The sequence below is a fragment of the Nyctereutes procyonoides genome, unplaced genomic scaffold (assembly GCF_905146905.1).
Source record: "Nyctereutes procyonoides isolate TBG_1078 unplaced genomic scaffold, NYPRO_anot_genome, whole genome shotgun sequence".
NCBI lineage: Eukaryota > Metazoa > Chordata > Mammalia > Carnivora > Canidae > Nyctereutes > Nyctereutes procyonoides.
In genome coordinates, this window is record NW_026575042.1 from 35,966,125 (window position 1) to 35,988,642 (window position 22,518).

The window sequence follows — 22,518 nt, forward strand, 5'->3', positions numbered from 1 at the left end:
TATCCTCAAAGTCTGCAAGATAAGTGCCCTCATTAAACCTCTTTTGTAGGCAAGGAACTGAGACTCTGAAAGATGTGGGCATCTCTCCAAGGTTACAGCTGGAACCAGGCATTGTGGTTGATATATGTCAGTAAAACTTAGTGCGGCCTAAGTAAAGGACATCAAATGAAAGGAACCGGGGAGGGTCCCCAGCCAAGATACACCTTTTCCCATCTCTTTCTCAGTGCATGTGGATACTTGTTTGACAAGTATTTTTTTTTTAATTTTTTGTTTGTTTGTTTGTTTGCCAAGTATTAACACCCTCTTTTAGCCAGGCCTTGAGACGAGTTCTTAGCACAGGCACCAGACTATAGGGAAGAGAAACACATCCTGGACAGCTGGTAAGAAAACAATAGGATCATTAAGTCATTCATTTTGTCATTTATTCAACAAATGTCTGCTGTGCATAGAGATATACCACGTTAGCCCACAGTATAATAAAATATATAGAGCGATCATCTTCATGGGATGGAAAAAAATAAGAAAATATCATAAAATGAGAAAAGAGTGATGCACTAAAGGAGTAAGGTTCTGAAACAGAATGAGGTGTATGAGTTGGTGGGGATGAAGGTGGTGGCGGCAATCAAGCCTTGGAATCAGGAGCTTTATCTGGCGTGCAGGAAGGACTGATAAGTTTGAATGGATAAGTCAAATAGGCAGTTGGGTTTAAACCTGAGGCTGGGAAAAAAGGTTTGGGCAGGAAATGGAAATTTTTTAGAGCCATGGAAACGAAGGAAAGGTCCAGGAAAAAGAGGGAGATGGTGTAGGTTTTACCTTTTCTGTACATACAGAGGACACGAATCTTTTTTTTTTTAATTGGAGTTCAATTTGCCAACATTTAGCATAACACCCAGTGCTCATCCCGCCAATTGCCCCCCTCAGTGCGCATCACCCAGTCACCCCCACCCCCAATCCACCTCCCTTTCCACTACCCCTTGTTTATTTCCCAGAGTTAGGTGTCTCTCATGTTTTGTCCTCCTCACTGATATTTTCACTCATTTTCTCTCCTTTCCCTTCATTCCCTGTCACTAATTTTTATATTCCCCAAATGAATGAGACCATATAATGTTTGTCCTTCTCCGATTGACTTACTTCACTCAGCATAATACCCTCCAGTTCCATCCACATCGAAGCAAATGGTGGGTATTTGTCGTTTCTAATGGCTGAGGAATATTCCACTGTATACATAAACCACATCTTCTTTATCCATTCGTCTTTTGATGGACACCGAGGCTCCTTCCACAATCTGGCTATTGTGGACATGGCTGCTAGAAACATCGGGGTGCAGGTGTCTCGATCTTTCACTGCATCTGTATCTTTGGGGTAAATCCCCAGCAGTGCAATTGCTGGGTCGTAGGGCAGGTCTATTTTAACTCTTTGAGGAACCTCCACACAGTTTCCCAGAGTGGCTGCACCAGTTCACAGTCCCACCAACAGTGCTAGAGGGTCCCCTTTCTCCACATCCTCGCCAACATTTGTTGTTCCCTGCCTTGTGCATACACATGGCCAACAAGCACATGAGAAAATGCTCCGCATCACTGGCCATCAGGGAAATACAAATCAAAACCACAATGAAAAAAGAAAAAAAACCACAATGAGATACCGCCTCACACCAGTGAGAATGGTGAAAATCAACAAGACAGAGGACACTAATCTTTTCCACAGGTGCAGGAGAGGTTTACAAGAAATCGTAAAGTTGCTCAGTTTTGCCTCCCGCCTCCCTCAACCAGACTACATTTCCCAGAATGCCACGCGAACCTCGCGAGGCCCGGTTGCTTCCAGCGGCTTCCGGCGCAGGTGCCCCTCCCCGCCACCTCCGGATAGTCATGGCGGCCCTCAGGACGTCTGTGACGCTGTGGAGCCTCCTGACAGGTTCTCGGAACTCGGAGCGGGGCTGTTTCCGGGCCCGAATTCGGCCCCAGCTCGGCGCCCTGCTCCAGCCGCCGCCCGGGCCCTGCGGGGTGGGGCTGCCATGCCGTCGGCTTGCTTCCGAGGCGGGTGAGTGACCGGCCAGATGTCCGCGGGCGCGTGGTCCGGGGAGTCCTAGCGCTCGCTTCCGGCTGGCGACAGCCCGCGGCCGCGGGCCCCTCCCCGCCGTGCGCCGCTCTTCTAGCTGCGCGCGCAGGCCCGGCCGGCTCCTGCACCTTGAAGGGGCGGGGTCTGTGGTCGCCAGCAGGGCCCGAGCTCGGAGGTGTGCGGGCGCCGCGCTGCGTGTAGGGGGCGTGGCCAACCCAGCGAGTCTGCCCTTGAGGGAACCGCTGGCGCCGCGGGGCAGGGGCAGTGCAGCGTGACCCAGAGCGGCGCGCAGACTTGGTCGGAAGGACCGGGAAGGGTCCCTGGACCTTAGGACCGGAGCTGAGACCTGGCCAGCCGTGCCGGGGAAGCGTTTCAAGCAGCGGGGACAGCCTAGGCCAAAGTGCTGACGTGAGACTGAACACAGGGGGTCTGGAAACCCGTGTTTGAGGTGGGATTCCCTGATTGGTAAGGCTTGGGTATGGCTTGGCTCCGAGTCTAAAAGGAGACGTCAGCCTTACGTCTCAGGGCTCTGGCTTGAACGTTTGAGCGGGAAGTATTCCCATTTATACCAAGACAGAGAACGTTAATTGTAAGATTTCTTTTTTTTTTTTTTTTGGCGGGAGGAATGAAGGGGTGAGGGATGCAAAGGGAGTGGGTGAGGTGAGATCGGAAAGGAGGCAGAATTAAACGTCTGTGTTTGCACATATTAAATTTGAGGTACTTTTGAAATTTGAGTGTAGGTCACACAGTCAGATGTAGGTACACAGTATGACCCAAAACACGGTTGTATCTAAAGTGAGAAGCGTCGGGTCAGAGTGGTAACTCTGGGACGCCCGGGTGGCTCATGCCTTCGGCCCAGGGCGTGATCCTGGAGACCCGGGACCGAGTCCCACGTCGCGCTCCCTGCATGGGGCCTGCTTCTCCCTCTGCCCGTGTCTCTGCCTCTCTGTCTCTTATGAATGAATGAATAAAATCTTTTTTAAAAATCTAATTTTAGATTTAAGTCTAAAAAAATCTAATTTTTCCTATTTTAAAGTAAAAGTGGAACGCCTGGGTGGCTCAGCGGTTAAGCATCTGTCTTCGGCTCAGGGCATGACCCTGGAGTCCCAGGATCGAGTCCCACATCGGGCTCCCTTCATGGAGCGTGCTTCTCCCAACGCCTGTCTCTGCCTCTCTCTCTCTCTCTCTCTCTCTCTCTCTCTCTTTCTCTCTTTCTCTCTGTGTCTCTCGTGAATAAATAAATAAAATCTAAAAATTAAATAAAAGTGATAATTCAAGCTGGGGAAATGGTGAGATTGAGGAAAGAGCAGTGCTGAGCACATACTGTCTGTGAAGCGCTGGGTTCCAGAGGTGAGTTCAAGACCACGTCTGGCCTTTGGAGGAGCACCTTGTTTAGTGGGGAGCACGTGAAGTAAGCAGACTACCTTAGTTTTTTTTCTAAATGAAGTTGGAAGTCATTGGTGAGTTTTGTTTTATTTTATTTATTTATTTATTTATTTATTTATTTATTTATTTATTTATTTATTTATTTTTTCATTGGTGAGTTTTAAACATGAATCTTGATTACATTTTTTTAATTTTCAGTTTTACTGAGACATATTTAACATACAGTACTGTATAAGTTCACAGTGTGCAACACAATGACTTGACTTCATATATCATGAAATTATTACCACTATAAGTTTAGTTTACATCTTTCCTCTCATGTAGATACAAAGAAAAAAAATTTTCCTGTGATGAGAACCCTTAGGATTTACTTTCTTAACAACTTTCATAGATATCATTCAGCAGTGTTAACTGTTTCCATCATGTAATATATTACATCCTAGTTCTTCTTTTAACTGGAAGTTTGTACCTTTTGACCACCTTCATCCAGTTCCCCCTCATACCCTATTCTCTGGTAACTAGAAGACCACAAGTCTGATCTCTTTTTCTATGAGTTCTTGTTTGTTTGTTTTAAGATTCCACATATAGTTGAGATCATACAATATTTGTCTTTCTCTTGGTTTATTTTACTTAATGCCCCCATGGTCCATCCACATTGTCACATATTGCAAGATCTTTCTCTCTTTTTTTTTAATTGAAGTATAATTGACACAATGTTACATTTCAGGTGTATAGCATAGTAATTCAATAAGTCTGTGCCTTATGCTGTCCTCACAAGTTCAGCTACCATCTGTCACCATACAGTGCTATTATAGTTCCTTTGAGTATATTCCCTGATGTGGGGCTTGATCCCAGGACCTGAGCTGAAGGCAGTTGCTTAATCAACTGAGCCATTCAGGTGCCCCTATTCATTTGTTTTGATTTTTAGATTCCACATATGTTGAAAATATACAGCGTTTGTCTTTCTCTGACTTATTTTAATTAGTATTGTACTCTCTAGGTCCAACCATGTTATTGCAAATGGCAAGCTCTCGTTCTTTTTTTTTTTTTTTTTGGCTGAGTAATATTCCATTGTGTGTTTGTGTGTGTGTGTATGTGAGAGAGAGAGAGAGAGAGAGAGAGAGTATACACATACCACATCCTCTTTATTCATTCATCTATCAGTGGACACTTGGGTTGCTTTCATATCTTGCTTATTGTAAATTATGCTGCAGTGAACATAGGGGTGCATATATCTTCTCAAATCAGTATTTTTGTTTTGGAGAGGGTAAATGCCCAGTAGAGTAGAATTACTGAGTTATATGATATTTCTGCTTTTCATTTTTTGAGGAACCTCCATACTGGTTTTCACAGTGACTGCACCAATTTACATTCCCACCAGCAGTGCACTAGAGTTTCTTTTCCTCCATGTCCTTGCCAACACTGGTTTGTCTTTTTGCCATTCTGTGGTTTTGATTTGCATTTCCCTGATGATTAGTGATATTGAGCATCTTCTCTTGTGTCTGTTGTCTGTTGCCATCTGTATGTCTTTGGAAAAATGTCTGTTTAGGTCTTTAGCCCATTTTTAATCAGACCGTTTGGGGTTTTTTTTGGTGTTGAGTTGTATTAAGTTCTTTATATATTTTGGATATTAATCCTTAATCTGATACATCATTTGCAGATATCTTCTCCCATTTAGTAGGTTGCCTTTTCATTTGTTGATGGTTTTGTTTGCTGTGCAAAATTTTTTTTCTGATGTAGTTCCAATAATTTATGTTTGCTTTTGTTTCCCTTTCCTGAGAAGATATATCTAGACAAATGTTGCCATGGCTGATGTCAGAGAAGTTACTGCCAGTTTTTTTTTTTTGCTCTGAGTTTTACGGTTTTGTATCTCATATTTTAGGTCTTCAATCCATTTTGAATTTCTGTGTATAGTGTAAGAAAGTGGTCCCCCTTTATTCTTTTGCATGTAGGTGTCCAGTTTTTCCAGCACCATTTATTGAAGAGACTGTTTTTTTCTCTGTCGTATATTCTTGCCTCCTCTATCTTAGATTAATTGAATGTGGATTCATCAGGGATACTGGCCTGTGTTTGCTTGCTTGCTTGCTTGCTTGCTTTTTTAAAGTGTCTTTCTGGTTTTGGTATCAGGGTAATACTGGCCTCATAGAATGTATTTGGAAGCTTGCTTCTATCTTTTTAGAATAGTTTGAGGAGAATACGTATTAACTCTTTACATGTTTGGTGGGTTTTAGCCTGTGAATCCATCTAGTCTTGACTTGTGTTTTTGGGAATTTTTTTAATTCCTGACTTAACCTTATTAGTCATAAAGAGTTTATTTAGATTTTCTGTTTCTTCCTGCTTCAGTTTCGTAACGTTGTATATTTCTGGGAGTTTATCCATTTCTTCTAGGTTGTCATATAATTTTTTATAGTAGTCTCATATAATCCTTTGTATTTCTGTGATATTGGTTGTTACCTCTCCTCTTTTATCTCTGATTTTGAGTACTCTTTTTCTTGATGAGTCAGGCTATAGGTTTATCAATTTTGTTTATCTTATCAGCTAACCAGGTCTTGGTTTCAATGACCTTTTCCATTTTTTAAAATTGTCTCATGTATTTCTGCTCTAAACTTTATTATTTTATTCTGTCTGATGTCCGGCGTTGTTCTTTTTCTAGTTCCTTCAGATGTAAGATTAGGTTGTTTATTTGAGGTTTTTCTTGATTCTTTGGTAGGCTTGTATTGCTATAAATTTCCCTCGTAGAACTGCTTTTTGCTGTGCTCCAAAGACTTGGGGCTGTTGTGTTACCATTTTCATTTGTTCTCATAATATTTTTTTTATTTCCTTTTTGATTTCTTTGTTGGCCCATTGATTGTTTAGTAGCATGTTGTTTAGCCTCCATGTGTTTGTGTTTTTTCTTTCTTTTTCCTTGTAATTGATTTCTAGTTTTGTACTGTTATGGTTGGGAAAGATATATGACATGATTCAGTCTTCTTAAATTTATTGAGACTTGTGGTCTAACATGTGATCTATCCAGGAGATTCTTCATGAACACTTGAAAATAGTATGTATTCTTTTGTTTTTGGATGGGATGTTCTGTATATATCTACTAAGTTCATCTGATCTAATGTGTCATTCAAAGACATTGTTTCCTTATTATTGATTTTCTGCCTGGATGGTCCATCCTTTGAGTAAGGAGGGGTGTTAAAGTGCCCTGTTATTTTTTTATTGCTGTCAGTTTCTCCCCTTATGTCTGATAATATTTGCTGTATGTATTTAGGTGCCTCATTGTTGGGTACATAGATATTTACAATTGTTCTATCATCTTGTTGGATTGAATACCTTTATCATGTAATACCATTCTTTATTTCTTGCTACAGTTTATTTTTTTTAAGATTGATTTTATTTATTTATTTATTTACTTACTTACTTACTTACTTGCTTACTTATTTGAGAAAGCCTCTGCACACATTTGCATGTAGTACATGGGGCAGAAGGAGAGGGAGAGAGAATCTGAAGCAGACTCCCTGCTGAGTATGGAGCCAGATATGGGGCTTGATCCCATGACTGCAAAATCACAATCTGAGCCAAAACCAAGAGTTGGATGCTCAACTGACTGAATCACCCAGGCACCCCTGCAGTCTTAGTTTTCAAATCTGTTTTGTCTGATACATGTATTGCTACTCTGGCTTTCTTCCCCCCTTCCATTTACATGGAATATCTTTTCCCATCATTTCACTTTCAGTGGCTGTGTGTCTTTAGTTCTGCCATGAGTCTCTTGTAGGCAACACATAGATAGGTCTTGGGTGTTTGTGGTTTTTTAAATCTATTCTGCCACCTTATGTCTCTTGTTTGGAGCATTTATTCCGTTTACATTTAAAGTAATTATTGATAGGTATTGTACTTATTGCTATTTCATTAGTTGTTTTCTGGTGGTCTTTGTAGTTCTCTGTTCCTTTGTTCTTTGGCTCTCTTCACTTGTTTGGTGGCTTTCTTTAGTGTCATGTTTGGTTTTCTTTTTATCTTTTGTGTACTATAGGTTTTTGATTTGTGGTTACCATGGGTTTCATATATAACATCATGGGTGTATGGCAGTCCCTTTTAAGTTGATGGCTGCTTAAGTTTGAATACATTATAAAAGTACTAAGTTACTACTTACTTTCTCTATCTTTTAATATATATGATGTCATATTATACATCTTTTTATTTCGTATATCCCCTATTTTTTCCTAATTTTAGTAGGTATAATTGATTATACTGCTTTTGTGTTTTAACATCCATACTGACTTTATAAAGTGATTAACCTACTACTTTTACTATATGTTTGCTCTTACTAGTGAAATTTTTTCCTTTCATAATTTTCTGACTTGTAGTTTTTTCTCCCTGATTAAAGAATTTCCTTTAACATTTTTTTTAAAGGATGGTTTAGTGGTAATGAACTCCTTTAATTTTTGTTTGTCCAGGTATCTCTGTCTCTCCAATTCTGAATGGTGGATAATCTTGCAGGGGAGAGTATTCTTGGTTGTAAGTTTTTTCCTTTCAGCACGTTGAATATGTTCTGCCATTCCTTTCTCGCCTTCAGTTTTTGCTGAAAAATTAGGTGACAGGGTTACATGGTTTCCCTTGTGTGTAATTGCTTGCTTTTCTCTTGCTGCTTGTAATATTTTCTCTTTATCTTAAATTCTGAATTTTAAATACTTTAAATTATTATGTGTCAGAGCATGGACCTTTTTGGGATTTTTGTGTTTCCTGAATTTTAGCTATTATTTCTTCATAAGTTTTCTGCCCCCTTGTCTCTCACTTTTTCTTCTGGGATCCCTATTCTCACTTTTTTTTTTTCCTGTTGTTCAGCTTGGCTGCTTTCCATTACGCTGTATTCCAGCTCATTGATCCATTCTTCTGCATTTTGTAATCTGCTGTTGATTCCCTCTAGCATATTTGACCTCCCAGTTTTGTATTCTTGAGCTCTGACTGGCTATTTTATTATATTTTCTGTCTTTGTCAAAGTTATGAATTCATCTGTTCTTTTCTCAAGTCCAGTTGAGTATCTTTATAAATGTTACTTTGACCTTTTTATTAGGGATATTCTATCTCTATTTTGTTTAGATCTTTTTCTGTGATTTTGTTTCATTCTTTCAAGACTTTTCAAAAGTCCTGTGGTGTCCTGTACCACAATCCCCTCTTGTCACGAGACCAGCTGTGTGAGCTGTATGCACCTTCATATTGATTGTTGTGGGCATGCTGTACTGGTGGTCGGGACTGGACCTGAGCTCAGCTGGCTCAGTATCCTGCTTTGTTAACTGCAAGTACACTGGACAACATTTGCTATCTTTACTGTTGAGAGGTCTGGCTGCTGCTGCTGTGGACTTGCTGGTAAGTGGTCTGGCTGTCTGCAGTTAGCTGCTGTGACAGCTGTGGGCCCAGTGAAGAGGGCGGGATTTGCTCCCTGTGTAGGCAGGTAAGAGGCCTAGCTGCAGGAATCGAGCACATGCTGGTGTGTGGTATTATCTCCCCTACTCTCTCCATGACAGGAGTTTCTTTGGCAGGGTGCCTGTCAATGTAGGTGGGTTGGGTGGACAGGTCCACAGGGCAACACCACAGCAAGGCACCCAGTGTTAGCAGGGTAGATGGAGAGTTTGTTAGAACTGGTTCCCAAAAGTGTCTGGCTGTGTAGTCTTGGGGAGGGCAAGAAGAATGGTGCCCACCATCAGTTTTGTTCCTGGAAGTTCCTGCAGGTTCCTGTCTTTCTGGCATAGGTCCTTAGGTTAGGCAGGAAGTCTCTTTCACCTATGCCCCAGGCACTTTTCAGACTGCAGCTTTTTTTTTTTTTTTGCTCTGTCTGAGGTGAGTTATTGTTTCAATTTTTTAACTTCTGGCTCTCCCAGAGTTTAAAATCAGCCCCACTGATTTTCAAAGCCAGACCTTATAGGAACTCCTTTTTCCAGTATGGGTCTCCCAGGGCTGGGGGAGTTACATCTTGAGGTCTGATCTTGCTCCTCTGTTCTTTTCTTTGTTTTGTTGAACCAGGGGTTTGGTTCCTGACTATGGTCTTCATTCTATAATTAGCTGTGGAAGATCCGTTTCGCCAGTGTTCTGTTTATTTTCATAATTGCCACGCATGTAATTATTACCTCAGTGTGCCATGGGATGAGGTAAGCTCAGGATCCTCGCACTCCACCATCCTTCCTGCATTCCTCTTCTTTGATTTTCATCAGTGTCTTTTAGTTTTTAGTATATAGAGATCTTTTACCTCCTTGGCTAAATTTATTCCTTAGTATTTTATTGTTTTTGAGGCAACTGTCAGTGAGATTGCTTGCTTTCTTTGTCACAGAACTTACTACTATAGAAATGCTACCAATTTTTAAATGTTTATTTTATATCCTGCAACTTTACTGAATTTGTTGATTAGATCTGGGAGTTTTTTGGTGGAGTTTTTAGCATTTTCTGCATATAAAATCCAATTGTTTGCAACTAATTGGAGACAGTTTTACTTATTCCTTCCCAAATTCTGATATCTTTTATTTCTTTTTCTTGCCTAATTGATTGGCTAGGACTTGCAGCATTATTTCAATAGGAGACATCCTTGTCTTATTCCCAAACTTAGAGGAAAGGCTTTTAGTCTGTGGGTTTGGTATATATTATGTTGAGGTATGTTTCTTCTGTACCTGATTTGTTAAGAGCTTTTATCATGAACTGACGGAGAACTTTGTCAAATGCTTCTTCTGCATCTATTGAAATGATATATGATTTTTCTGTCATTCTGTTCATTGTGATGTATCACATTGACTTGTATATGTCAAACTATCCTTGAATCCCAGGGATAAATTCCACTTGATCATGGTGAATGATCTTTTCAATGTGCTGCTGAATTTGGTTTACAAGTATTTTGTTAAGAACTTTTACATCTATAGTTATCAGGGTTATTGGCCTATAGTTTCTGATAGTGTCCTTTTTTAGCTTTAGTATTAGACTAGATTGGGTGCATTCAAAGTGGTATGGCTGTAGAATCTGGCTTTTGTATCAAGATAATGCTAGTCTAGTAAAATGAGTTCGGGGATGTTCCCTCCTGTTCAGTTTTTTGGAGGAGTTTAAAAAGGATTGGCTTTGATTCTTCTTCAAATGTTTGGTAGAATTAACCTGTAAAGTCATCTGCTGCTGGGCTTTTCTTTGTTGGGAGATTTACTATTGCTAATTGCAACTCCTTAGTAGTAATAGGTGTGTTCAGATTTTTTGTTTCTTCCTCAGCCTTGATAGGTTGCATGTTTTGAAGAATTTTCCTGTTTCTTCTAGGCTGTCCAGTTTGTTGCTATATAATTATTCACATTAGCTTCTTAGGATCCTTTGTATTTCTATATCGTGAGTTGTATTGTTTCCTTTTTCATTTATAATTTTCTTGATTTGGGTCCTCTCTCTTTTCTTGCTTAGCCTAGCTAAAAGTTTGTCAATTTTGTTATCTTTTCAAAGAACCAGCTCTTAGTTTTGTTAACCGTTTCTATTGTTTTGGCTACATTTTTAAGAGATTATTCTGGTTGTTCCATGGACCAGGGAGACTGGTTAGGAGGTTAAGCCAAGAGATGAGGATAGCCTCGATCAGAGTAATGGCAGTGGGAAATAGAAGATTAAAGAGAGATTTATGAGGTATAATAGGCAGTATGTTCTGTATTAGTGTTTTCTGTTTTTTTATAAAATGGGGATAACTGTAGTATTTCCAGGGTGGTTGTGAGGATTTGATGTGCTTAATATGTAAGTTATTTAGCTCAGTAAGTTGTGGCATATAGTAGATATCTACTATATTAGATATCATTGCTAATGTTAGTTATCATTGCTGTTACTATTACTACTGCTGTTGGCTAGATGTGGAGGGTAAAGGAAAAGTCAGGAATGTCTGTAAGGTTTCTGGCCCACATGACCTGTTGGATGCTACTAAAATAGGGAAAAATAGGAAAAGCAGATTTGAGACAGAAGAAATACTGAAGTACACATGAGATGTCCACGGGGTAGGTGGATTGAAGATGATCTTGACTGGAAGAAGATTCAGATTTTAGGGTCCCCAGCATATAGAAGTAATTAAAGTTATAGGTTGCGAGGATATCATACAGCAAGAATGTAAGAAAGGAGAAGAGTATAGTTCAGAATTTTTAGGGCCATCAACATTTATAGGACTAGCAGAGGAAGAAGTGGCTGGGAAGGAATGGTATTTTTCCCCCATTTTTTTTCCTGATGGAAATAGAGGAAGTTAGATAAAGGGATGGGTAAACTGTAAGGCAGCAGTGATATCCGGGTCTCCTCTCCTGCCATGGCTCTTCTGTGACACCGCATGGCCTTTTCAGTCTCACGTCCAGTGATCCAAGCCTGTGTTTCCTAGTTGCAGCCCCTTAATCTGGAATTTCCTTCCCTTTTTTTCTCTGTCCTGTTCAGGCCCCTGGAGAAGACCTTTGACCTGCCATGGTCTTCTCTTCTCTGAGAATATGTATGTAGCACTTGCACTGGGGAGCACCAAGATAGACTACAGTTGTTCTAGTTTCTAGAAACAAACTTTGGTTTAAATCCTGACTCTGTGACTTAACAGCTAGTTGTCTTTAGGCAGGCTTCAATATCCTTATTTATCTTATTTTGTGAGTTGTAAATACTCCTGAAAACATTTCCTGAAAATGTATGTAATGCCTAGCATCTAGGAGACAACTCTGTAAATATTATTAACATTATTATATTACTTTTTTTATTTTAAAGATTGATTTATGTATTTGAGAGGGAAACAGTCCTCAAGCAGATTCCCTGCCAAGATTACAGCCCAACGTGGGGCTCGATCCCACAACCCATGAGATCATCACCCAAGCTGAAACCAAGAGTGTACACTTACTGACTGAGCCACCTGGGCACCCCTTATTAATTTATTTTTAAGATTTTGTTTTTAAGTAATCTCCACATCCAACATGGGGCTCAAACTTACCACCTCAAGATCAAGAGCCCCATGCTCTACTGACTCCAGGTGCCCCACATTAATTACTTTAAAAAATTTTATTTTCGAGAGAGAGAGAAACCCCCAAAGCAAGAGGGGCAGAAGGAGAGGAGAGTCTCAAGCTGCCTCTGTGCTGAGTGCTGAGCCCAATGTGGAGCTTGGTCTCATGACTCTGAGATCACAACCTGAATTGAAACCAAGAGTGGACGCATAACCACCTGAGCCACCTGACACCCCTTAATTACTTTTTTGTGTTGCTTTCTCCACTAGATTTTGAGTGCCTTTTTTGGTAGTATTCCCATTACTATTTTTGTAAATGCGCAGTAAATTTCATCAAGGAATGAATGAATGGATTTTATAAGTATTAACATTATACATATTGAGGTAGACATTTTGTTAATCATTTCTGTTAGCTTTTCTGTTCAGAGATCTTATTGGCTTATCATTTTTATCATCTTCTTATTTACTAAAATCCATGTTAACAGAATCTGGTAGTTCAGAGATCAAGAAACCTACATTTATGGATGAGGAAGTCCAAAACCTACTCATCAAGATGACAGGCTTGAATTTGCAGAAGGTTTTTAAGCCAGCTGTACAAGAACTGAAGCCACCAACCTATAAGCTAATGACCCAGGCACAGTTGGAGGAGGTATGTAAATGTAGAAATATTGGTAGAATGCCTTTCTTGAAAGGGTTAATACACAAGATTTCCAGAGGTCCCTCCAGAGCGATAGCTGCTCTTGCATCAGCACTCATGATGGAACTTCCAGGCACAGATTGAGAAAAGAAATGGGAGCAGGCAGGCAGAGAGAAGCAGGGAGCATGGCCGAAAATAGGCAGATTGGAGGATGTGGGTCAGGCCTATGTTTCCACATAGAGCCTCCTTTTCTCCCAAACCTGGCTGAGCATCCTTCCTTTGTCCTGCCTGGCTCACCTTCCTTCCTAAGAAGCCTCTTCTGTGAGCTTCTTTGAGGCTGAATGCTTTGGTGGGATTATGAGATATTGCTGAACCACATCCTACTCTAGGTACCAGGGTCCTCCTGGAGTCATGGGTATGAGTGGTTTATGGAAAATGCTTTGATGTATGAATCTATGAAGCATTATTTCTCCTTTTTCTAATTCAAAAGTAAGTTACAGTCATAGCAAAACATTCAGATATCTAATAGTACATCCCAAGAAGAGTAGAAGTCCCATTTTCACTTCTCAGAGGTAATCACTGCTAACAGTATGGCATGGAGCAGTGTGGTCAGTGGTTAAGAGCATGGGCTCAGGAGTTGGGTTGCCAGGGCTCAAATCCCAGTGCTGCAACTTTGTAGCAGTTTACTTAACATGTGTATGCCTCAGTTTTCTCTTCCATGAAGTGTCACCTAGCTCAGAAGGTAGTTGTAGGCATTAAATGAGGCGGATACATTCAGAGTATTTGAACAATATATGGTGCATAGTACATGCACAATAAATGAAATCCTTTATTCTATTTCAGGCAGCTTTTGTGGCCCTCAGTCTGTCTCAGAGTATTCCTTTGCTACGTTGAGAATGGTTGAACCTGCAGGTGGTACTCTTCTGCCACACCACAGAGTTTGCAAAGGCCAGGGCCCGGGAGCCTTTTCACTTAGTGGCTACAGCTTCTTCTCTCTGTAGTTCTTGGCATTTTTTAAATCAGCGTATGTGTCTGCTTTTGTCAAAAGATCCTTCTGGTTTGTAACCCTGTGGCTCTCCTTAAGAAATATTTTATTTTTTTAGGCTACAAGAAAAGCAATTGAGGCAGCTAAAGTACGATTAAAAATGCCACCAGTTCTGGAAGAACGAGTGCCAATAAATGATGTGTTAGCTGAAGATAAGATATTGGAAGGAACAGAAACAGCCAAATACGTATTTACTGATATATCATATAGCATACCACACCGGGTGAGTACATGTCTAATTGCAAAATGATCTTTATTTGAAATATGTGGAGATGGGCCCGAGGGATGAGGGTCAACATCATTGTGACCCGGTATCTCTGAATCTTCCAAACCAGAATTCCTGTGACTGGGTGAGACCCTTCTGGAAGATCCAGCCCAGCATAAGGAAGAAGAGAAATGCAGACCAGCCCTACATCAGCATGTTACCATTTCCTTACAGATTATGGACCCACTTTATTCCAGACTGACTGCAGAGACAGAGACAGGTGTGCTAAGACAGAACTTGGGGTTTACAGACAGAAATTTCCAGACCACAAATAGGCAGACCACAAATAGGCAGAAATCTTCAAGGCAATGGGAGAAGGGGATTCTTTCTACCCAAGTTAGGCTAACCCCCTTAGCTGAAACATTTTGAGAAAGTGGTTTCTTTCCTGTAAATTCTTGATACCCAGACTTCCCAAAGGATTTTCACTTTTTAGAATTTGCAGCAAGAATGACAGGTTTTCCTTAATTTTCAGACACCACTGCTGCTTCTGTTTTGGATTTTATTCTCTAGATCCTCTTCCCTTGATGGCCAGTTCCAAAAGAACACTCCGGCACTTATAAAATAGATCACTTTTGTATTGAATTTTTTCAACTGAGGGTGAAACAAGCAATTTACAAGGTAGCCCACAAAATGCAGAATAGTGCGTAATGCTGTGGTTGGGAGAAGGGCCACCCCACATTAGTCTTTTTGTCATCTATGATCATGGTTAGAAGACATGATTTGAGCGATGTCCACGTCTGTATATCTGTGTATCAGCCACCTGTACACCTGACATGATGAACAGAGATCACAGAGTTTCATTTTAATTAAAATTTTTGCTTTGGGGTGCTTTGAAGGCTGTTTATGGGAACATTTTATAACCTGAAATGGAGAAAGGACTTAGAATTCAAATTACCATACTCCTTTTGAGGAATAATTGTTATTTAGACATCTGTTATATTTGTAGTACTTGATGATAGTTTTAATTATATTATCCTGAGAACACATTCAGAGACTCTTACACCCGAAAACTTGAAAGTACCATTTGGTTAATTTAAACATTAATCAGATGTGTATCAGTTACCTGCTATGTGCAAAATTCTGTGTAATCACTGGGTATGGCAGTGAATTGTAATGTGCAGTTCCTGCCCCTTATCAGCTCTCTGACAGTATCTGAGCAGTGTCAAGAATCTTGCACGTGGGGGCACCTGGGTGGCTCAGCTGGTTGAGCGTCTGACTTCAGCTCAGGTCATGATCCCAGGATCCCATGATCGAGCCCTGCATCAGGCTCCCTCCTCGGCAGAGAGCTGCTTCTCCCTCTCCCTCTGCCACTTTCTTGCCTGTGTTTGCACACACTGTCAAATAAGTAAAATTTAAAAAATCTTAGACATGATAAATTGCTAGTCAACTGGCACAAACAGTGGGTAGAATTCTGAGGGAAGTGATCTCATAGCCTAGGACTTGGTAGTTGGAAGAGTGAAGAGACCAGAGGCAGGTGGACTAGTCTGTCTCTTACACATTTATGTCTCATGTCAATTCGAGGAATTATAGAGGTGTGGAATTAAGACTCCACATTCTTGGGTTTTTTCCTTTTATCCCAGGGACACTTTAGAAGTAGATCACAAAGTAGTAAAGTCTGTTTCAGTGAGACTTTAGGATGGGATGGGAAAGTGAAGCATTTTAAAAGATCTCATAGCACTTCTTTCCTCTGAAATGGATTTAGATGAATCTGACCAGCTTTTTTCCCTTGAACCATTTTATGTATTAAACCCACTTTAGGACCATAGTTGGCAGTTAGTAAATACTTTCATTTTAGATTTCTGATTGTCAGAGGCACGGCAGTGATTAGTGAAAGAAGTATCAAATCTTGCCAAGTCTTTGAGGTTTAAAATTATCATATATGATTGCATTTTCTATCTCCCAGATGCATTTTATATTTTGATTGCAAATTATAATGGTGCTTAGTGGAATATTGGAACTAGAAATAAGTCTCCACAAACTTACCCTCAATTGTGTTCTATTTCAGGAGCGTTTTATTGTTGTCAGAGAACCAAGTGGCACACTACGCAAAGCTTCTTGGGAAGAACGGGACAGGATGATACAAATTTATTTTCCAAAAGAAGGCCGTAGAGTTTTAACACCAGTAATTTTCAAGGAAGAAAATCTTAGGGTAAGGTGACTTTAGTTTCATAGAGTCAGTAGTGATGGTTTCTTTGTGGAACAAGTTGGCTCTGGTGCTGCAGGGCATTCTGCTTGGTAAACACAGATACATGTTTCTAATAATGACTCCTCTATTGTTATCTTGCAATTGGCTTAGCTGGGATTTGAATTTGGTGTGACAACAATTATGAAGCCTGTATGATTTCTGCCTGCCTCTTACTGGGCACAGAAGTGGATGGGCACATCTGTCATGGCATCAGGGCAGGTGTTGATTTTTCTCATCTAATTCCAACTATGCTTCGTGGTTTTAGAACATGTACAGCCAGGACCGACATGTTGATGTCCTCAATCTCTGTGTTGCCCAGTTTGAGCCAGATTCTGCTGAATATATCAAAGTGAGTATATTTCATAGTTTCTAAAGTGTGGGCTTAAGTATGGTTATGAGTAGGATTTTTGCAGAAGGGAAGAACATCTATCATAACTGAACATCTATTGATTACCTGATGTATACCAGATATTTTATCCTCACAACAGCCCTTGAATTAAAGATGGGAGAATTTAAGCTTGGAGAGTTATGTAGCGTGGTGCAAGTTGCACAGCTAGTAGGTGGTAGCATTAAGGATCCAAACTTTATAGCAGAGCTGCTTCTCTTCATTTTATCATACAGGAACAGTCATTTACTAAAATTTGCCAAAATCTGTTTTACAATTCAATTTAATAAGTAATCATGTAGTGCTATCTCTATATAAGATAGTATTGTGGATAGCATAGGTGATGACATGAACTAGCATAGGATGTACTATCAAAGCTTACAGTCCAGAAATGATTGTGAGAAGGGTGCTAGATAAGTATGCAGATAACTATCACCTTAGGTTTAAGATGTTAGGTGCTAAGAGAAGATTAGAAAGTGCTCTCAGTGAAGGTTTCATATGGATCTTGAACAGGGTTCTAGAAGGGCAAGGAACATTGTGAAGTTGGGTCGAGAAGAGGTGTTTCAGGCAGGGAGAGGAAACAAAGTGTGCTTGCAAATGGCCAGTTGTCTGGTTTGCTTTTACATGCACTATAAATGTATGGGAGGTGTTCAGGGTTAAGCTAGAAAAGTAAATGGGGCCATGTGACAGGTGACTTCAGATGCGAGGCTCAAGAATCTGGACTTCAGTCAGCAGGCCTTTGAAACCTTTTGAACACAGGAATGCCCTTATCTTAGTCCTCAGTTCGCAAGATCAATCTAGAAGAACTGAAGGAACATTAGTTAATAAGGTGGAACGGGTAGTTGATGGGATAGGGAGAAAAGGGAGGAGTGAAAAAAATATCGATTTTTTAAAATCCTCTAATGACCAAGATAATGGTGGTCCATTATTTCTAGTGGTCTACATATATGTAATAGGTGCTGCATAAATAGTGCTTGGCTGCTGAAAAGTAATTGTTTTGGCTGTAAATGTGCAGCAGACTTGTTCCAGGCTGCACAGACTTCTACAGTGGAGGGTTGATCTAAACCATACCTGTTGGTTAAAGAGAGTAGAAGCAGGTATATGTAGACGTGGTTTAGTGATACTTTCTGGGACAACACTTAGTCAAATAATTGTGTATCCAGTAATGCTCACTTTTTATTTTCATGTTTATGAAAAAAATTGCATTTTATGTGGGTAGATTCATCATCAGACCTACGAAGACATAGATAAACATGGGAAGTATGACCTTTTACGTTCAACAAGACACTTTGGTGGAATGGCTTGGTATTTTGTAAATAAGAAAAAGATTGATGGTTTACTGATTGATCAGATTCAGAGAGATCTGTAAGTATGATCTTAAGTAAGTAAAAGAAATTCTTACTATTACAGGAAATCTGTATTTAAGCTATTTTCTCCCAGTGATGACAGTGTATTGTCCAGTGATAAATACCCTTCACTTATTTATGTGTTTGTTCTTCCAGCGTAACCCAGTTTTCTCAGCCTTTGCTTCTGTGTTAAACAGGGCTAGATTCTTTAAGAGTAAGTGGCTGTGGCTCTGTATTATATATCTTGAACACTGACTTACCTTGGCCTCACTGGTTGGTGTTCCTTGGTATCAGTAAACTTTCCAGACGCTCAAAGGGGATTAAATGGGCAATGTAAGACATAAGCCCTGGCAGGTGCTTGTTTCCCCAGTGGAACTGGAGCTTTTCAGTAAAAGTCATTATTTATGAAAACACTACAGTTTTTGATACTCCTTGCCTTTGCAAGATTTTTAAGGCACTGACAGAATTACAATTTTTTTTTTCCAAAGTCGCATGAATCATGGAACGTCTACTGTATTTTAACTGGTGTGCTCCCGGGTTTCTAGCTGAAACAATAGTGTATTTTACAGCTTGTGATGAAACTGAAAAGAAAATTGTTTTTGAGTATCAGTTGGGTTAGAAATGCCAAAATGACAAGGAAAAGAAACCACAGCTCTAAGGAAGTCCACTTTCTATGGAAAGTCCTTGACTGACTCAGAAGTCTGAACTACAAGAGGGTTTAGTGATTATGGCTGCCTTCAGACTATAGGGGGCTGTGACTCAGCTTATCCTCCATGTCATCTAATCAAAGCCATTCACATAAAGGTCCTAAGGCATTTGGAAATAGAAGGTTCCACAGGTATTATCTAAGAAATACAGCCCATATTTGGAAACAGCACCATTTCTCATAGAAGCAGCATTCTTAATGGTAGATGTCTTCAGGCCAGCCCACTTCAGCAAGTGTAGTATAATCCAATTCAGTGGGCAGAAATACACCTTAATCCCACATAAATAGGGGGCTGGTTGGCACTCATGAGGATACTCAAAAGGGATCTACTTTCAAGTGAGTCGGCAGTGACATCTGTGAATGAATTTTTTTTTAAAGAGCTTTTTTTTTAAAAAAAAAAAATTTTATTTATTTATGATAGTCACAGAGAGAGAGAGAGAGAGAGAGGCAGAGACACAGGCAGAGGGAGAAGCAGGCTCCATGCACCGGGAGCCCGATGTGGGACTCGATCCCAGGTCTCCAGGATCGTGCCCTGGGCCAAAGGCAGGCGCTAAACCGCTGCGCCACCCAGGGATCCCGTGAATGAATTTTCTTATGAAGTTTTTTGGATCAAATCATTCTGAAATGATTTTATTATAAAGACATGTAATATTTTTGTAAATAATTAGAGTAAGAAATGTGTAATTGAACATTAAAGTTCTTTATTAAAGTGTACTAATATAGGCTATTATAGTAATACTCATTACCACATATGAGCTTTTACATCTGAAGCAGTTTATTTGTATACCGGGAGGGAGTTTTGAGTACTTAACCATTCCTGTGGGATTTCTGCCCAGGACAGCATGCTGCAAACCCCAGACTAGACAGTAGAGGGTGCATGTCCTCCTGAATGGAACCCAAGGCAGAACGGGGATTCTGCAGTTTATTTCAGACTCAAGTCTGAAAATAATTGAGAGTTGGTTGGTTTTGAGAGTCTTTAAAATTTTTTTTGAACATGTAAATTGATTTGCTCTTATTTTCAAATACAGGCTGGGTGTTAAGCTAACTTGTTCAATAAGATGCAGGCATTATACTTTAGCATGAATGTAATGAAGCCCTAAAGAGGAATCTAAATATAGAAGCCCAGTTAAGCTCTTTACAGGACCACAGGCCTACGCTCCAAAGCTCCAAAGAGAATGTTATCATTTGGGGAATTTTGCTGCCATGTTTATTAGACTCTGTTAGATTATAACAAGCACAGTGCATTTGTAATGAATATGTTTCAGTTTTTTTTACCTGAAACATTTTACTATATGAACAGCGCTGGTTTCTCAGTTCTCCCAGAAGATGGCCTTGAGAGTGGACAGACCTTGGGATAAGCCTAGAGGATTTCTCTCAGGTCACCATGGCTTGAGAAATTATTTACCTCTTTCCACACTGTCAGGCCACTCTTTATCCCCCAGGGCAGGTATAATGGGAAAATTAGTGAGATGGCTGGGGGAACACTGAATTAGGATATCTTCACCGCTCCAACCCCAACTGGAAGCCAGTAACTCAGTATACGTAGCACAACCTCAAAAGCACAAGCATTTTAGAAAGGTTATTTACCCCTCAGCTTTGAGATGGCAGATGGCAGGCAAGTGTTGACTATGTGAGAAGATAGTGATTGGTTTGGGGAAGTGAAGGAGATTCTTATGCTAATTAAAATTGTTTAGAGTTTCTAGAAAGATAAGTACAAGCCAGAAGAACTGAATTCTAGATTGCTGAAGCAGAACCTGACATTCCTTCTGATGCAGGAAGCAAAATTTTAGATTTGCTTCACTAGGACACTCATTTTTAACCAATGGGTTCCTATGAATAGACTGGGGCCTGGGAGTCTTTCCTTGGATTCTCAGGCGTCTCATACAGGCATTTATTCATTAATTTGGAGTCTTAATGAAAATTTGTTAGGAGAGGTCAATGCTAATGAACTTGAAGGCTAGTGGCTTTGAGCATCCCCTGCACACCAGCTTATGTGGGATGAAGGTGATATTCCTGCCCTCAGAGTTAGATTACATTATTTGCTGGTGAGGTGGGTTGGCCTGGCACCCACCCATCTACCATTAAGAATGCTGTTTCTATGAGAAATGATGCTCCATTTCCAAAAGAAAATAGTCACATTTAGACTATATTCAGGTTCATAAATTGGGCACTGCCTGTACAGATTCCTGCCCTGCCTACCTTAGAGTACATATGAAGCTTAAACTGGCCAGTTTACTGAAAATGCCTTTGAAAATAAGTTTGAAAATATCAAACTAAAGGCCTAAAAAATTTCTGGCCTGAGGAAAGTCTAAGTGTAACTTAAAGTTGGCACACATTTATAGGACTGTGAAGCAAACGAAGAAAACCCACTGATAGCAGTAAACCCTTTCACTCTAGAGTCGATGATGCCACCAGCTTGGTCCAGCTATATCACATCCTCCATCCAGATGGCCAGTCTGCTCAGGAGGCCAAGGAGCAGGCTGCTGAGGGATTACATTTAATTAAGGTAAAGGGATTTTTCCCACACTGGCTGTTTGTGGTGATAATGGAGTTGGGAAGATTCTGAAGTGGGTCATATTTAATGGTAACTAAACAGATTGACACATACAGAAAATTGTGATCTTAAAATAGTAACTAGAGCCCCATATTTCTTCATCTGATAATAGAAACAGATGGGATGGGGGTGTGGGAGCTGCAGCTGGAGTCCAAGCAATTCAGATAGTAGAGCAGCAGCTCCCTTGTGATCAGGTCACCAGAGGGCAGGGTGGAGTACAAGGCAGCCCATGTTCCTGATCACATTCCTGTCCAGAATGGGAGAAGGTGGTGCTTATATATTACTAAGCCTTGGTTGCATTATCATCTTGAACTGCATACCTCGCAGAACCATGGGCTTATTACATATATTTCTCTGTCATTATATAATTTTCACCTAATGCTCAGAACAGACATAGTTTTGTGGGTCTGGCTTCTCTCCCAATCTTATTTTATGCATACTGCAAAAACATTTCTAAGGATACAAATGACCAGTGATGAGCCCACCCCCTAGGAGGAGCAGAGAAAAACTGTGGTACTAATTCTGGTTTTCTCTGATATTTGGGGGAAAATATTCTTTAAAGTGAAAAATTAGTTTGCTAACTTTCATCCTCTAAATTTATCTTGATGATCTGGCAAGAAGTACAATGTCAGGTTTTAATTTTTTTCTGGAAACAAGGTAAGGGAGATGGCAGCCATTATCAGGATTCTTCTGGTGTTTAGAATTACTATAGCTTGTTTGGTCCATGTAGTAGTAGGCTTATTGTTTCATAGTCAGAAAAACAATTGTGAACCTTGGAAGACTTTTTAAACTGGACCTTTGCTAATGCAGAAATGGGAAACTTTAGTGTATGTTGCTTAAAAGTTTTTTTTTTTTAAACAGGTCTTTGCAAAAACAGAAGCACAGAAAGCAGCATATATAGAATTAACACTACAGGCTTATCAAGAAACAGTCATTAGCCATTCTGCAGCTTCCTGAAAACATTTTTAAAATAAATTTCATTTTACTAAATTGTAACTCACTTTCTCTGTTAATGTTGA

At 40.2% G+C, this 22,518-nt stretch overlaps 1 protein-coding gene across 1 annotated transcript; it reads left to right on the forward strand.

The window, feature by feature from the left end:
• The first annotated feature begins 946 nt into the window (after positions 1-946).
• Positions 947-22,495, forward strand: MRPS22 (mitochondrial ribosomal protein S22). Its single transcript, XM_055321040.1, has 8 exons — positions 947-2,037; positions 12,862-13,025; positions 14,117-14,281; positions 16,329-16,472; positions 16,774-16,857; positions 18,113-18,258; positions 21,343-21,451; positions 22,361-22,495. Exons 1-8 carry the CDS (start codon positions 1,785-1,787, stop codon positions 22,454-22,456), a joined length of 1,161 nt encoding a protein of 386 aa, XP_055177015.1. The 5' UTR covers positions 947-1,784; the 3' UTR covers positions 22,457-22,495.
• The last annotated feature ends 23 nt before the right edge of the window (positions 22,496-22,518 follow it).

What these genes read in the sequence shown, in the direction of transcription:
- MRPS22 (XM_055321040.1), top strand. Translation starts at nt 1,785, where the DNA reads ATGCCACGCGAACCTCGCGAGGCCCGGTTGCTTCCAGCGGCTTCCGGC. An exon ending in TCGGCTTGCTTCCGAGGCGG is followed by an intron (nt 2,038 to 12,861) that starts GTGAGTGACCGG and finishes CCATGTTAACAG; the next exon opens with AATCTGGTAGTTCAGAGATC. An exon ending in AGGGATTACATTTAATTAAG is followed by an intron (nt 21,452 to 22,360) that starts GTAAAGGGATTT and finishes TTTTTTAAACAG; the next exon opens with GTCTTTGCAAAAACAGAAGC.